At 52.5% G+C, this 16,979-nt stretch overlaps 1 protein-coding gene across 1 annotated transcript in view; it reads right to left on the bottom strand.

Annotated features, from left to right (window-relative positions):
* Positions 1 to 111: 111 nt before the first annotated feature.
* The window catches only part of Myh14 (myosin heavy chain 14), a 57,008-nt gene continuing 40,140 nt past the window's right edge, over positions 112 to 16,979 (bottom strand). The window contains exons 30-42 of the mRNA XM_036199225.1: positions 16,474 to 16,578; positions 16,241 to 16,393; positions 15,221 to 15,469; positions 13,634 to 13,846; positions 11,219 to 11,431; positions 9,853 to 10,014; positions 8,830 to 8,958; positions 8,154 to 8,242; positions 7,953 to 8,076; positions 6,082 to 6,290; positions 2,551 to 2,659; positions 901 to 1,073; positions 112 to 679 (exon numbers count right to left, since the gene is read on the bottom strand). Coding sequence (XP_036055118.1) covers positions 526 to 679; positions 901 to 1,073; positions 2,551 to 2,659; positions 6,082 to 6,290; positions 7,953 to 8,076; positions 8,154 to 8,242; positions 8,830 to 8,958; positions 9,853 to 10,014; positions 11,219 to 11,431; positions 13,634 to 13,846; positions 15,221 to 15,469; positions 16,241 to 16,393; positions 16,474 to 16,578 — 2,082 coding nt within the window. The 3' untranslated portion in view covers positions 112 to 525. The remainder of the gene's footprint in view (positions 680 to 900; positions 1,074 to 2,550; positions 2,660 to 6,081; positions 6,291 to 7,952; positions 8,077 to 8,153; positions 8,243 to 8,829; positions 8,959 to 9,852; positions 10,015 to 11,218; positions 11,432 to 13,633; positions 13,847 to 15,220; positions 15,470 to 16,240; positions 16,394 to 16,473; positions 16,579 to 16,979) is intronic.

Raw genomic sequence — 16,979 nt, 5'->3', positions numbered from 1 at the left:
CTTTACTTTGTATTGTACAGTAAATACCCAGACCCTAGGGAGGATCTCACATATTATAGCAGCTGAGGAAGCCCCGCGCACTCTGGTCCCCAATTAGGAATACAGCCATGGTGAAGGATCCAGTCAGGTGTAGTTTATTTCTTCAGTGCCTGGAGCAAGAGGGACCTGAACACGACGACCCTGTGAGCACACAGACCTTCCCCCACCCCATAAAAGAGGGCAGGACACTGGGAGGTGATGGAGGACCCTGCAGAGAACAGGCGTGCTGAAAATAGGAGCAGACAGGACATCCTTACCATCCATGCTCATTCTGTCTCCTTAACCAGAGTGACCATTCTTGCCTCCCTGCCACTGCGCTCCTTGGTTTAGGGCCTTGATTTGGAGCCCCCAGTGGGCGGGGGCCCTGGGGTCCCAGTAGGGTTCATCAATGCCAAAATAGTGCCAGAGGGCAGCATCATTTCAAAATGCAAGCCAGGAGGGACAGTGGGACAGCCCCTGTCCTTGGGACATCTAGGGCAGACTTGATCACTGGGGTGTGGCAGGGGGTGGAGCCTCAGGTTCCTGGGGTGGTGCAGGCCCAGACTCCGCCCCTTCAGCCTCCTCCTCGTCAGAAGCCACGCCCTCCTCCAGCCTGAACACTTGGCGCACAGTGCGAGTGGTAAAGGTGAGTGGGCCACGCCTGTGGGAAAAGAATCCATAAGTGATGGGGGGGACAAAGATGCAGACAGAGATGAGACCACAAATGCAGACAGGGGCACAAGAAGCTGAGATCAAAGGCACCTGAGCAAGGAGACTGAAAAGCGCAGGTTCGGGAAGACAGGGAAGCCATGGCGTCCTCCCCACCCCAGGGTCCTATCCCCATGCAGGCCAGGTCTTACTCTCCTCTTTTGGGTGGCTTACCGGAGCCTGTTCCTCAGCGTAGTCACCTCCCGGTTCATAGACTCCGCCGACTCTGTGACTTCCTCCAGCTCCCGTTGCAGCCGCCGCCGGCCAGCCTGCGCCCGTGAAGCTTCCTCCTCTGCTTCCTCCAGCTGCCGCTTGAGCTGCTTCAGGCGGAGGTTGCCTTTCTCCAGCTGAGTGGAGGAGGGACCAGCTCATTCCCAGGATGCCCCCCAGTGCCTAGTAGTGGTGACCTACTGAGACCTTCACAGTTACAGCAACACAATATGCACAAGACACCTGGTTGTTGGGCAACCGAGTCTAGGCTGCTAGCAATCTAAGGAGCAGAGAACACCTAACCCTCCCAGTGAGATTCTGCCTCCCATCCATTGCCTGTAGTCTTTGGGATGCAAGAGCATATAAGAGGCCGCAGGGAAGTCGACAGGGATGACCTCAGGGGCTGCAGGGTTTGTGAGCCAATTACTCATGCTTGGGTGAGATTTCTTGGTGATGCGGCTGTCTTTGAGTCACCCAGGGTCCTGTAAGTGACCCCAATAAATTCACTGGCTTACCAAGCTGGCCTGGTGGAATAAGTTCCTTGACCTGTCAGTGCTCTGTCTGGAATGAACAGTGGCTCTTTGGAAGTCATGTGACAACATTGGAGGGGCACCAGCACACTCAGAGCAACCCCCTGCCCCCAGCCAGCTCTCCTTTGGCTCCCTAGGACTGCTGGGTAAGAGGCCAGACCTAACCTAAACTTCCTCATGTCCATGTCTCTGATGAACCCAGAGACCACACCAAATTCATCCTGATCTCCCCAGACACTGCCACCTCTCTCCAGGGTAAGAACACACACACATCATGTGACTTCACTTGTCTCATGTAGTGTAGGCTGGCCTTGAAATCAGTATGTAGCTAAAGATGACCTTAAACTTCTGGTGGTCCTGCCTTCATCTCCCAGGAGCGGTGCTGGGGATCAAAACCAGTGTCTTGTGCATGTTAGTAAGCATTCAACCAACCGAGCCACATCCCCAGCCTGACTTCATTTCCTATATTCCTCTCTCTAGCTATACTGATTCATTCTGCTTGCTTCATTTCTTCAGTGACTTTGAACCTCCTGCTCTTTCCATCTGGGTGTTCTTCTCCTATCAGGTCTTAATTCAAATGTCACCTCCATAGCCCTTTCCAACACCCAGCTTGGACAAGACTCTCCATTCTTGTGTCTTCATTCTTTTCTTTCACAGCCCTCACCAAAATCTGGCATTATCTTTGTCTGGTTGTGTGTATACCTTTCCTAGGCTGGTAATGTGAGTCCTGTGAGGGCCAGGACCTTCTGGAACCTTCCCAGCACCTTACTTCTAATGCCTAGCAATGTGCCTGGCACAAAGGCCATGCTCAATAATCATCTGTGGAATGAATAGCAAATATGGCATAGCTGAGCTTTTAAGGACACAGGTATTCTATCTGAGCATAGATCTGGAGTCACATACAGGCTGTCACCTACAGACTACAGGATATTTTTCATTGTTGCTCCTGGTTTGAGAAGGGGGTATCTCGTGTGGCATAGGCTCTCCTGGAACACATGGCGATCCTCCTTCCTTAGCTTCCACCATAGCGGGGATAACCCACTGATCTCACTGCCCACTGTTTTCGGTGATGTCAACTGCTCACCTGGTCCCTGAGCTGGTCAGCCACCCTGCGCTCTTCATCCACCTGAAGAACCACCTCCTTCAGTCGCTTCTCGGCTCTGCGCACCAGCTTGCCAGACAGAATGCGCTCTCTAAAGGGAAGAGCCCAGGAAATCCTCTGTCACCACAGCATTTTTGGTGCTGTCCCATCCCTTCTCCCCTCTTTCCTATTTTCTAGTTGCCTCCCACTCAGCCAGACACTGGCACCACACTACCTTCTGTAGGACAGCTATATTCCTAAGAATGTCTCCTGTGATGTTAATTGTTTTGAGACAGAGTCTCATGTATCCCAGACTGGCCTCAAACTCACTAGGTAGCCAAGGATGACCTTGAACTCCTGATCCTCCTGTCTCCACTTCCCAAGTGCTGGGATGAGAGACATTCACCACCATGCCTAGTTTATACAGTGCTGGGGATGAAGCCTAGGACTTCCTGCATGCTAGGCAAGCACTCTGGCCCAACTGAGCCCCAGCCCCAACCTGCCTCTGGATGCACAGCAATTCACATCCCCTCCAGACCAAGGTGAAAATGCTGAACTGGAAATCAGGAATCCCAGACAGCAAGCCTGTCTGCTCTGTTTTTCTATACATCACATAAAGATCATGGGCATCACACCTGTATAGATGGCAGCCAGGCACCTACAGATGTAGACTGTTGGTACTGCAGTCCCACAGTCTCAATAGTGGGGGGGATGCCTGCTGCACTGGAAGTTCCTTAGTGATGAGTCTGATTAGCACAGCAGCTTGTGACAGGTATTATGGGAGAAATTAGTGAGAGGAAACTCAGCCACTATTGCCATTGCTTCCTGCTTCATCTCTCTCTCTCTGGGAGCGCCATGTCATGTGCTATGGAGGTCAGAGGACAACTTTCGGTTACTCTCCCCTTCTGCCACCTTGGGTACCATATTCAGAACTTGGTGGCAAGCTCATTGAACCACCTTACCAGTCCCTTCTAAAAAGCGTCAGTCTTTTGGTTGATTGTTGAGGGCACAAAGGTCTTTGCACCCACAGATCACTAGGGAAACCAGGAATGTTAAACACACGGGGACCTCTTCCCAATGGAGGAGATAAAATACCTGTTTTCCCTCCCAGAAGGCTGGGAGTGGATATTGGTAATGACCTGGTGACCTTTTTGCTATCTGTGGCAGCAGACCTCACCCACCTTTTGCTATAGAGGCAGACCTCATCCAAATCTCCCAGAATGATTACCCCAGATTCTTCCCTCTCTGGACCATTACCCATCCTTAAGGAAGATGTCACATGTATTTATAGCCTGCTGACCTCTATGCTATTGGTCCGAGATGTCACTAGATTCTAGGCCCACCCTTGTGGTCACACGTACTTTGTAAAGAAGTTCTAAGTCACATCTTAAGCTTTAGTGTGCACCTGGGATGGGAACAAATGGACTGATTGTTTCCTGGAACCTTCTTCCACATTGTACTGTTTTAAATATGCTGGCAATGAACTGCCTGGCATTAGACTCCCCGAAGTCTGGTCCAGGTCGATGAAGTCATCTGCACCAGGTTTTCATTCTCATCTCTTCCAGCGGTTAGCTTCCCTGTCTGACCTCAGTTGATGTTTTCTTCTGTTTGACAGTTAGTTTTGTTTGTTTTGTGGGTTTGTTTTGTTTTATGGGACAGGCTCTCAATGTGTAGCTTTGGCTGACACGTGTAAAACTCTCTATGTATATCAAGCTAGCCTTAAACTCACCAAGATCCACCTGCCTTTGCCTCTGAGTGCTGTGATCAAAGTGTGTGCCACACACCTAACTTGATGGTTCCTTTCCAAGACAGGGTTTCTCCATGTAGCCCTGGCTATTCTGGAGCTCACTCTGTAAACCAGGCTTAAACTCACAGAGATCCGCCTGCCTTGGCTTCTGGAGTGCTGGGATTAAGGGTGTGCACCACCACTGCTCCGATTGATGGTTACTTTTAATTAACTTGACACAACCTAGAAACACCTGGAAAGTCTTGATGAGGGACTGTCTAGATCAGGCTGGCTGTGGTCACATCTTGGGGAGTGCCTTGACTGTTAATTGAGTGGAAAGACCCAGGCTGCAAGCGGGTAGCACTTTCCCTGGGTTTGAAGATGGGCTGAGCACAGGTGTGCATCCATCCTCTTTGCTGTTGGCTGGATGTGACCAGCTGCTTAGGATCCCTGCTGCCTTGACTTCCCCAGAATAGTGGATGAGACCTGGAACTGCAAGCTGAATAAATCCATTCTCTCTTAAGTTGCCTTTGTTGGGGTGTTTGCCACAGCAACAGAAGTGAAACGAGAACTCTGTGTGTGTGTGTGTGTGTGTGTGTGTGTGTGTGTGTGTGTGTATGTGTATATATATGTGCATGTGTTTGTGTTTTGTGTGTGTGCGCATGTGTGTGTATGTGTGTATATGTGTGTATGTGTGCATGTGTGTGTGTGTGTGCATGTGTGTGTATGTGTGCATGTGTGTGCATGCGTACATGCGTGTATGTGCGCATGTCTGTGTGTATGTGTGTGTGCGTGCGTGTGTGCGTGTGTATGTGTGCATGTATATGTGTGTGTGTATGTGCGTGTGCATGCATGTGTGCATGCATGTGGTCAGGGGACTGTCTCAAGTGTCAGCCTTCATCTTCCACTTTGTTGAGGCAGGATCTCTTACTTTGCTGCTATGTACACAAGGCTAGCTGGTCACTGAACTTCCAAGGATTCTCGTGTCTCTGCCTCCCATCTTGCTGTAGGAGCGCTGGATTACAGACACATGTTATAGTGTCTGGTTCTCATGTGGGTGCTGGGGTTTTGAGCTCAAGTCCTCACACTTCACAACAAGCACTTCATCCACTGAGCCATCTTTCTAGCCTGGCTTCTTGGCTCTAAGTGTGAGTATGTGTGGATATGATGCTAGATACAACTGCAGTCATTTTGTGACCATGAGGGAAATACACATTGACCCAGAGCACAGCATCCTTTTATCTAAGACATTTGTTTCTGTGATGGTTTGATGGGGGGGGGGTTGGGGGGGCACTGAGTTCTCACTGCTTGCTGTTCCTCACCCTTAGCATGTGACTGCAGCTGCCCACATTTGACTGTGAACTTGTGCTGTCACAGGACTTGCTCTGCTTATGGCTTACAAAGTAGCACGGTATTAGTCCCGAGCCTTTGGAAGCCACTGAGTGTCCCTTACTCTTGGGACCAGGGCTCTGCCATGTAGGCAATCCTGGGCTAGCCTGCTGGAAAATGAGAGGCCACAGGGAACAGAACCAGTCAGTCTAGTCATCCTAGGCCAGGCCTTCCATGTGCTTGAGTCTGACCAAGCTCAGCCATGTAGCCAACCCTCTGATGAGCAGAGACAGCAGACCAACCAACCAATGCAGCACAGGAGAACCTACCAGCCAGGGCCAAATTCAGAAGCAACAATAAACTCGTTTTAAAGTCAAGTTTTAGGGTGTTTTGTTGCACAGCAGTAGGTAGCTGGTCCTGCTCCGAAACGGTACCTTCCACTGCAGTTCCTTCTAGGCCAAAGCATCCGCCCTCCTCACCTGCTTTCCTGTTCCAGCTGCTCCTCTGCCTGGGCCAGCTTAGACTCAAGAGCAGCAATCAGCATCTTCTGCCGGGCTCGGGCTCCAGCATCCTCCTCACCCAGGCGACCCTGAAGTTCCTGGACCTGCCTCTCCAGCTGCTGCCTCCCGCTCTCGGCCTTAGCTGAGAGGCTGCGTTCAGCAGACAGCTCTGTAGTGAGGGACTCCACCTGCAGCCAGAGAGGAGATGGGACATTGTGATGAAGCCTCAGAAGGAAGCTGCTGGCAACCCATGGTACCTCCTGGGATGAGCCGAGCCAATGGCTGTGGCTGTTAAATGCACAGCGTAGAGACTGGTGGTATAAGCACTCAACAACACTCCAACAAGCTCAGGAAAGACAACCTGTGGCAAATCGTACCTTTTACTTGTTAATGAACAAGAATGTTTCAAATTTATTTAAAGTTACTCAAAATTATTTAAATCTATTTAAATTTAGTCCTAACATTTTTATCTGAGATAGTGTCTCATGTAGCCCAGGTTGACCTAGAACTCATAATGTACCTGAAGATGACCTAGAACTCCCGAGCTTCTGCCTCCACCTCCCAAATGCTGGGATGACAGGCGTGCACCATCACCGCCAGGTTCAGCTGTGCTATTTTAGTGAGTCCCAGAGATGGTCACAAACTTGTTTAAATGCTCTAAATTTGTGGCTGTGAACTAGGCTATTTCAGGCCCTTCACACTCTGCTCTGCATCAGGGTCACCTGAGGAGCTCGTGAAAGGAGGCAGGCTCCAGCCCCTCCCACCAAGCCACACAGCCAGCAAGACCTGTGGGGTCATCTGAGGAATGAGGCCTCCATTCACAGCAGCTGGCAGAGGTGTGGACTCCGCCTTGACCCTGACAGCAGCCGAATCTCACAGTCCTCTGCTTGGAAGTCACAGGGCAGCAGCAGCAGCAGGCGCCCAGCCTGGGCTGGTTAAAGCTGTCGCATCCCCGCCCCCCCCCCAGGGCACATTCATGAGCCCCTCCTTCAGCCTTTGAAATCTTGATTGTAAAATGAAAACGGTGAAGGGGCTGGCTAGGACTCAGCTGGGAGGAGGTTTGCCTAGTATACAGGAGCCCTGGTTTCCCATCACAGCACAATCCAGTCTGTTGGTACCTGCCTGTCAGCAGAGATGGAGGCAGGGGGATTAGGAGAGCAAGGCCATCCTCAGGCTACAAAAAGAATTCCTGGGCTACAGGAGACCCTGCCTAAAAACTAAGAAAGAACAGAAAAAGTGCTGTATAATGCTAAACAAACCGGGTATGGTCAGTATAGGGGGAGGGGGGGATTGCTGTGATTCACAGAAGCAACTTTATACTCCCACCTGCAGTGATGGGTTTTTTTTCTCCTGACTGGGCCAATAATGACAGACAAGTTTTCCTTTATTAATGTGTGAAGCCATCCATTCATATGTTAGTGTTTGCTTTTTGTAGCCCTGAACCTGTGATAATCCCCCTGTCTTAACTCTGGAAAGTACTGGGATTACAGCTGTGAGCTGCCACACCTTGGTAATTCACTTAATTCCTATTTAAAGCCTGTCTGAGAGTCCTCAGAATTACAGATGAATTAATAGTCGTGCCTTCCTGACTTACAAACTCCTCTTCATCCTTCAGCATCACATCTTATTGAATAAGAGTGTCCCCACCCCCCAAGGCTAGCGTGGGGCAGGCGTGGCCTGCTGTGCACCCCCCAGGCTAGCGTGGGGCAGGCGCGGCCTGCTGTGCACCCCCCAGGCTAGCGTGGGGCAGGCGCGGCCTGCTGTGCACCCCCCAGGCTAGCGTGGGGCAGGCGTGGCCTGCTGTGCACCCCTCAGGCTAGCGTGGGGCAGGCGTGGCCTGCTGTGCCCACCTGTAGCAGCAGCTTTCGGTAATGGTCCTTGAGCAGCTCAGAGTTGTTCTGTTCCTCCTCCAGCTCCTCTTCCAGCTGCCCCAGCCGCCCCTCCAGCTGCCGTTTCTCCTCCAGAACAGCTGCCCTGGAAGAAGGTGCGGTTGCTTCAGAGGCTAGGCCTGAAGAAGGGGGACGCCCAGCCCACGGGGCCAGGACACTCACTTGCTAAGGTTGCCACTGGCCACCTCCTCTGCCATCTCATCTCTGTCCTGCTGGGCCTGCCTCCGTGCTCGGTCTGAGGCAGCCAGTTCCTGTATGGACCAGTCAGGGGCAGAGGGGCGAGGAGGTTAGGACATTGGTGTTAACCTTTCTCTATCCTTCAGCCTTTTCCTCCCGACTGTGAGCCTGTGACCTCCGAGGCCACAGGAGGATTTCTCTCAGCGCTGGCCACCAACGGCCTCTCCTCCCTTCTGAGCCTCGTCCCCCTGCAGGCCTGCCGCTCTTCCAAGTCTGTCATCGCCAGGCCTCCTCCTGTTCCCACACCATGCATGGGCCCTCCCTCCTACCCAACTTCTCTTCCTCTATGTCACCCCTGGCCCCAGACCTCTCCCTCACTCCAGCTTCCTGCCCCTAACTTCCTGGCTCCTGTCTTCCTCAGACTGGCTTGGGCAGCTCCTGCTCCGGCTCCCAGTAGACCCCAGGACAAGATTCCCTACTCCCAGGGAAAGAAGGCACAGGGGGCCCCGGCCATTTCCAAAGTCTCCCCACCTAGAGCCTCCTGCAAAGCCCCGACCACGTCCCCAACCTCCGAGGAAGACCTGCCCACTCTCCCAGGCCCTCCAGTGAAGGCCCGCCCATGCTGGAGCCTCCCACTAAGCCCCACGCACGGCAGCCTCACCTCTTGCAGCCGCAGCACCTCAGCTTCCAGACCCTTGAGCCTCTTCTCACTTTCCTTGTTCAAGATAAAGATCTCCTCCCGCGAGCTGCGCGTCTCCTCTACCTCCCGCCACAGCTCCTTCATCTGGGCCTGGGTGGAAGTTCCGCAGGTTAGTTCAGCTGCTGCTTCACAAGAACCCGCCCTTGCTGCTGCTGGCTTTCGGCAAGCAGGGCCAGCACAGAGCCTGTCTGTGTGCCCTTGGGTCAATTCTACCCCTCTCTAGGCCTCAGTCAACCTCTTAAAGTGAGCCAGAATAGCCTGTGGCTCTGTGGGCACTGCCTGGGAGTGTGAGGAGAGGCCAGCACAAAGTCTTCCTCCACCCACCGGGAGCCCAGCATGCTATGAGGAGCCAGTGAGAAAGAAAGTGGGCTGTGACGGGAAAAGTTATTATGACTATTACAAGCCCGACAAAGGGGTTAAACAAAGGATCCTTTCTCTGGGTGCATGAACTGGTCCTTCTGACTGCTGCCCTCATAAAAATATAACTCAGGCACCTGCCAGTTTAAATATCATAGTAGGTGCAGGGGTGGGAAGGCTCAGTGGTAGAGCCCCTGCCTAGAATCCCCCAGTGAGGGGCTAGGGTGTGGCTCAGTGGTAGAGCCCCTGCCTAGAATCCCCCAGTGAGGGGCTGGGGTGTGGCTCAGTGGTAGAGCCCCTGCCTAGAATCCCCCAGTGAGGGGCTGGGGTGTGGCTCAGTGGTAGAGCCCCTGCCTAGAATCCCCCAGTGAGGGCTAGGGTGTGGCTCAATGATACCCCTGCCTAGCATTATTCAAGGCCCTAGGGTCCATCCTCAATGGCACTAAATTTATTACATAATCAAATAATGAACTTAGACTTCAAAGTCTAGCCTCTAAAATGAATGAAATGCAAAGAAAAAAAGGCACGGACACACACCAGAGGCCAGCTTTTGCAGGTCTGCTAGCTAATGCAGCCACTGCTGCTGGAGAAGGGCACCTGAACCCCTGGCCCTCCCCAGCCCCTCACCTGCATCTTTCTCAGCTGCTTCACTGCCTCCTCCTTGCCCTGCCCAGCGGCCGACGTCTGCGCCTTCAGCTCCTCCAGCTCAGCTTCCAGCTTCTTTCGGGCGGCTACGGCCAGTGCCCTTTGCTTCCGTTCCTCATCCCGCTCCACCTCTGCATCTCTCAGCTGCGGGAGGGGTGTAGGAGAGGTCATAGGTCATGGCACCCAGATTCCCTCCACTCCCTGGAGAGAAGTGGGGCTTAGAGAAGTCACAAAAACTCATGAGACAGAAAAGTTAAAAGGTTCCAAAGCTCCCCTGCCTGAGGCCACATGAGCAGTAAGCACTGGCCAGAGAGGAGATGGCTGTGGAGCTCCTTGCAATGTGTGCAGGAAGCTCCCGAGAACCAGCTTTCACACAGGCCAGGTCAGGCTTTGCTATGATGCATTTGCCTGAGGTACCCCTCACTGCTGTAAACAAGTCCCGACCAACTCAATGGTTTACCAAGCTGGACTCACTCCTTCCTACGGCAGCTTGATGTCCTCTCTGTCAAGGTTAACGAGAAGTGTGGTAGTTTGAATGCAGTTTGAATAATCTCACAGGGAGTGACACTACTGGAGGGTGAGGCTTTGTTGGAGTGGGTGTGGCCTTGTTGGAGGGAGTACATCACTGTGGGGGTGGGCTTTGAGGTTTCCTATGCTTAGGATACCACCCTGTGTTTCAGTCAACTTCCTGTTGCCTGCGAGATATAGGACTCTCAGACACTTCCCCAGCACCATGTCTGCCTGCCTGCCACCATGCTCTCTGCCATGATGATAATGGACTGAACCTTTGAAACTGTAAGCGAGCCACCCCAATTAAATGCTTTCTTTTATTTATTTATTTTTGTTGTTTTTTGTTGTTTGTTTTTGGAGACAGGGTTTCTCTGTGAAACAGCTCTGGCTGTCCTTGAACTCGCAGAGATCTGCCTGTCTCTGCCTCCCAAGTGCTGGGATTAAAGGTGTGCGCCACCACTGCCAGGCCTAAATGTTTTCCTTTATAAGAGTTGACATAGTCATGGTGTGTCTTCACAGCAATAGAACCCTGACTAAGACAAGAAGTCTATTTAAACTTCCTAAGGAAAAGTCTAGAGACATGCCACTTAGGCTGACAGTGGGGACAGGAGGTGGGTACCTCCCTGATGGGGAGGCTGCACATGATGCTTGGCGGATGGTGTGTGCTTGGGAATGTTGGTACGCTGAGGCACTGCCTCCAGCAGAACAGATAGATGGTTTTCTGGGTGGAGGGGGACAGCAAGGGGACCCTGGTGGAAATGCTCACAGAGGGGAACTCCCTCTCCACGTGCATTCGCCAGGGTAGGGCAGGTGCCTGCAGCCACTCGCTGGACTTTACCTGCTTGGCCAGCTGCCTCCGTCTCTCCTCACCAGCATCGTCGCGGCCCTGCAGGTCACGCTCATGCTGAGCCTTCAGGGCCTGCACTGTCACCTCCAGACGCAACTTGGCATCCTCTGCAGCAGTCAGCTCATCCTCCAGCTCTGTCACCTGTGTCCGAAGGTCACTGGCTGCCTGTTCAGCCACCCGGCGGGCTCGCTCCAGCTCGTGCACCTGGTGGGATGGGGAGTGAGTCTGAGTCCTGGGCCAGGATTAAGGTGGTGTTCTGAAGCCAGGCAGGCACACACCTTTAATCCCAGCACTCGGGAGGCAGAGCCAGGCGGATCTCTGTGAGTTCGAGGCCAGCCTGGTCTACAGAGCGAGATCCAGGACAGGCACCAAAACTACACAGAGAAACCCTGTCTCAAAAAGTAAAACAAAACAAACAACAACAAGAAGAAAAGATGGTGTCGTGAGTATAATGGGGAAGGCTATGATGGAGAACTGGATGGCAGCTGGTAGGAGGGCCTAAGTGAGCTAGTTCCCTCCTTCATACTGTTTACTAAGCACCTACTAGGTGTCATCTTAATTTATCTGAAGACATTTTATGCAAACCTTATGTGACAGTTGGTTCTAATTACTGTCATGATACAGTCTAGAATCACCTGGGAAGAAAGTCCCACCGAGGGGCCGTCTAGATCAGGCTGGGCTGCGATGACTGTTTTGAATGTGTTAATTAACATGAAAAGACCACACACCCTAGGTCTGGGCGCTGGGCTGTATTAGAAAAGGAGGTGTGTGCATTCACTCTCTGCTCTGGATTGTGAATATGACCAGTTGCTTCTCAAGTTCCTACCTTGACACCCGCCAATGATGGACCAGAACCTGGGACTGTGAGCCAAATGAATCCCTCCTCCCTTCATGTTACTTTTGTTGGGTGTTGCCACAGCAGCAGAATCAGCAACACAGCGAGGGTCATGTGCACTACACAGGTAGAACCCTCCTAATCCAAAAAAACCTCCAATTGAAAAAGAAAACCACTTTTTTGGGGTGGGGCAATAAAGCCCTGACAGGAGTGTGCACATGCAGCCCACTGGCATGGGGACTGGCTGGGACGCAGTCTGTCATAAAACTATGCACTAGAGCTACAGAAATGCCTTAGCAGTTGAGGGCACCGGCTGCTCCTCCAGAGGACCCAAGCTTGCTTCCCAGCACCCAGAGGGTGGTTCACACCATTTGTAACTCCAGTTCCAGGGCATCCAACATCCTCTTCTGGACTCTGAGGGCACAGCATGCATGTGGTGCACAAATACACATGCAGGCAAAACACTCGTACAACATGAAAGAAATACATTTTTAAAAACACTTTAAAAAACAAAACCACAAACTTCCTTAAACATGAAGAGATTTGCTTTTTGTTTGATTTGTGATAACTCTACTGTACAGTGAGTTCTGGAGTCTGTAGATGACAGTGTCCTAAGGTGAGGGAACGACATGCCTGTCTAAGGTGACAGCGGGGGGGGGGAAAAAATACTTCCAGACGTGACTTCATCTCGCAGCCAAACACAGGTGAACAAAACATGTAAAACCATCTCAAGTGGAGCCAGAAGGCACACAGGAAACCAGAACAGACTCCTGTTCAAACCCTGTAAGGTCATGGTCCCCCACCCCTCACACACACACCCATACACACACACACACACAGACACACTGCTCTCTTCACAACCTTGTATGGTTAGCATCTGCTGTCAACTTGACACAGCCTAGTGTCATCTGGGAGAAGGAAGAGCCCTGACTGAGGGACTGCCTGGGTCAGACTTCTCTGTGGGCACATCTGTGTGAGGGGGACTGTTTTGCTTATTAATTGATACAAGTGAGCCCAGTCTACTACGGGCAGCATCCTCCCTAGGTAGGTGGTCCTGTGCTGAGCCTGGCATGGTGGCCCATGCCTCTAATCCCATCACTCAGGAGGCAGAGAAACTCTGCCTTGAAAAACCAAAACAGGGGAAAAAGGCAACCAACAAACACACACACACACACACACACACACACACACACACACACACACACACACAGTCACTGTGTAGTAACGGCACATGCCATTAATCACAGCGCTCAGGAGGCAAGGCCAGTCTGGTCTACAAAGTGAGTTCTGGACAGCCAGGGCTACACAGAGAAACCCTGTCTTGAAAAACAAATAAACAAAAAGTCACAACAAAACCGTGTGTGTGTGTGTGTGTGTGTGTGTGTGTGTGTGTGTGTGTGTGTGATGGAGGATCTGTTCACACCCTGCAAGTGTGTGCAGAATGCCCATTTAGCATTTGGTGAGTGGAGCTCTTGGCTATTATGTGAACACATGACTGGGATGTCTGTTGTGTGAGCACAAGTGTGCTCACAAATCTCTTGTCACTATCACTGTGCCCATGGCTTGCTTACGTTCTTGCCCACGTCATCCTTGCTGCTCAGCAGCGCCTCCAGCTCAGCCCGCAGAGCGCGGTTCTGCCTCTCCAGCTCCTCCCGAGCCTCCTGCTCCTCCTCCAGGGCCCGCGTCAGGGAGAGAGCCCGGGCCTCTCGCTCCCGGCCTTCAGCCTCGACCCGCTCACGGTCTTCCACAGCCCGCAGCACCGCAGCCTTCTCCTCTGCCAGGAGCTGCAGAAAAAGATGCAGGGGCATGGCTGACTGAAAGGAGGGTAGAGAAGGGAGAGCAGAGGGAGAAGGCACACTAGAGAGACACAGAGCTAGAAATGGATAGACAGAGTGACAGAGACAGACAGGGAGGGGGCAGAGCTAGACAGTTTGCTCTGCCCTGCCACCAAGGCTGGAATTAGAGGCAGTCACCACACCCACCCAGCGTTGTTCGCTTTAGTCAGAAGCCCATCTCTTTTTTTGTTTTTTGTTTTGTTTTTTTTTTTAAAGATCTTTATTGACAGATAATTCACATAGTATACAATTTTCCTTTTTGCACAATTTGATAGACTTTAGTCCAGCATCCTCATAGGCTCATGACACCATCACCACTTCCTTTTTTTAGACATTGCTGTCTTCAATTTCTCCCTCCCCCCCCTTTTTTTCCAATGCCGAATGCCATTTATTGAAGGAGGGAGGAGGTCTTAAATACAGCACAATGGGGGAACCCCGGAGGGTAGAATTTCATTTCTGATTTTTTTTGGGGGGGGGTATTTCGAGATGGGGTTTCTCTGTGTAGATTTGCGCCTTTCCTGAAACTCACTTGGTAGCCCAGGCTGGCCTCGAACTCACAGAGATCCGCCTGCCTCTGCCTCCCGAGTGCTGGGATTATAGGCATGCGCCACCACCGCCCAGCCACAACCTTCGCTACAGAAACTGTGGGGACTGGAAACTTTCATCTATAACTGATGGGCTTTAGGAACCATGGAAACTTAGGCTGGGACTGGTTGAAAGGGACTCTGACTTTTGCTGTCTACCCGCTTTTCCTCCTCCCACAAGCTGCCAGGATGTTCTGACTCACCACAGACCCAGTGTGGCCATGAACCAAAACCTCCAAACCCATGAGCCAAAATCACCTCTTCACTTCATAAGCCAGTTGTCCCCAGCATTTGCTACAGTGACAGAATGCTGACAGGGCTGACAGGCACACGAACCTTGGACATCTGTGGTGATTATTTTAACCCTCAGGCTGTAGAATACTTGATATGGTTCCCATTTTCTAGATGGGTAAACTAAGGCTGAGATTGGAGCAGCAACATGCAGATAAGTGAAGCAGAATGTGGCACCCTCGGGGGTACAAAAGAGGGTGTTCTGCATTCAAACTGGGGCACTCAAGCAATAGGGTGATCCTGTGTGACAGGCACAAACCAGGACACACAGCGTGGCCTGCTTTATACATGTTTGGGCAGAGGCAACACCTCCTTGGCTATGACACCACTCCTATGCACATTTCAAAACCCATCTCAAATGCCCCCCTCCCCCAGCAAGTTTCTCCCTAATATGCAAATGCGTTTCTGGTTCTTCAGGGTGGCCAGCTGGGTAAACTAAGGCACTCACCTGGTCAAACTTACGCTGCTTCTTCTCCAGTGTGCTCAGAAGCTGCTTCTGCTGCCCCAGGTCCACAGAGGTATCGTCCAGCTCCTGCTGCAGCCGCCGCCGAGCCCGCTCCAGCCTCTCTACTGCCTCTGTCTTTTCTGCCAGGCGCTGGGCCAGGGCCTCTGCTTCCCGGGCTGCACGGCGCCGAGCCTCCTCCCCAGCCTCTAGTGCCCCAGCCTCTTCCTCCTGGCGCCGCCGCCATTCTGAAAGCTGTAGGGGGAGAAGGACGCAGAGTCACAGCTGTGAGAGACTGTGGCGTGGGCTCCCGGCACCCTGTGTCCTGGGTGTAAACTGAGGCCTGAAGATGGGAAGCAGCTGACCACTGGATCCTCCTGCCTCATGGCAGCTGAGACCCTGAGAACTCTCAACCCAGATCTTCCAATGTGTTTTCATCCTCAGCATGAGCCAACACTCAGTCCAAATGGGGCCTGCCCTTGGATCCCAAAACCAAGGCCAGATACATAGGCTGAGGAAGAAGAGAAACAATCTGAGGAGTCCACAGAATGGAGAAGAGTCTCAGTGGAGGAGGGGGAGGGGGCATCGGAGATGGGTTCTGAAGTACACACAGGAGCCTGCCAGTGGAAGGCTGGCATTTCTTACGGCTTCTCACACACAGGGTCAGAGTTATTTGAAATGACTCATAATCTGGAGGGGGACATATGGGTAGAATAGTCACAGCCCAAGGTAGCCAGAAGTTGGCCAGACTCTAAGCCTGGAAGAGTGAAGGTTTACTGGGAAATACAGGCAGAGGCTCTGTCCAGGGTCCTGGGGAGCCATAGCAGGCTCTGAGGAAGGATGAGCAGAAGGAAGCTTCAGATGTGCAGCTTTGATGACCCACAAGCGGGTAGGGAAGGCAAGGGTAGGCATGGCAGTGGGGACACAGAGTGGCAGGAGAGAGCAGCACCCAGGTCCAGTCTGAGCTGGAACACTGGGCACAAAGGTGTAAGGGTCACGGTCCCTGGTGCCAGTCTCACTGCCCACCTGGGCCTGGGCGCTCTGCAGCTCACGACCAGCCCGCTCCCTGGCAACCACTTCCTCTTCCATCTGCTCCCGAAGCCCGGCCACCTCAGCCTCCAGGGCACGCACACGGGACCCCAAGGCCAGCTTTGCCCTCGTCTCCTCCTGTAGCAGTTCCTGTGGGTGGAAGGGATGGTGGGGGTCAGATGGAGTCCTCGGCAGGGTAGAGGATAGCAGTGGGGGACAAGCAGAGTCACCTGGGTGTCATGCAGCTGGGACTCTGCACTGCTCAGCTCCTTGCCCAGCCTGATGGCCTTAGACTCAGCCTCGCTCAACGCCGCGGAAACGCTATCAAGTTCAGCCTGTGGAAAGGAGGTGATGAAGTCAGCCGAGGTGGTCCAACATGGTGGGCCCTGTGGCACCTCTGTCCCAAATCCCCTCTGCGCACATGGGTGGGAAGCCAGCATTGTGGCCAGAAGCTACTCTAGGGTCTAACACGGTGTTACACAGGGTCCTCATGTTAGGTGCTCCCAGAGGAGAGGAATTTCTAACCCATGTCCGTGGAAATTGCACAGCTGCGCTCAAGACTGATCCAAAGAGGGAGCCACAGCCATGTCACCAACAGGGTGGTGTGGTCAGTTAACAGTAGTCATAGATGGGAGAATACTATCAGCAATGAAAAGGGATGAGGGAGCTGGGTGGTGGCTCAGGTCTTTAATCCCAGCACTCGGGGGAGGCAGAGGTAGGTGGATCTCTGTGTGTC

This window comes from Onychomys torridus, chromosome 1 (assembly GCF_903995425.1).
Source record: "Onychomys torridus chromosome 1, mOncTor1.1, whole genome shotgun sequence".
NCBI lineage: Eukaryota > Metazoa > Chordata > Mammalia > Rodentia > Cricetidae > Onychomys > Onychomys torridus.
Note: the sequence above shows the minus strand (reverse complement) of the source record. Positions and strands in the feature narration are given on the sequence as shown.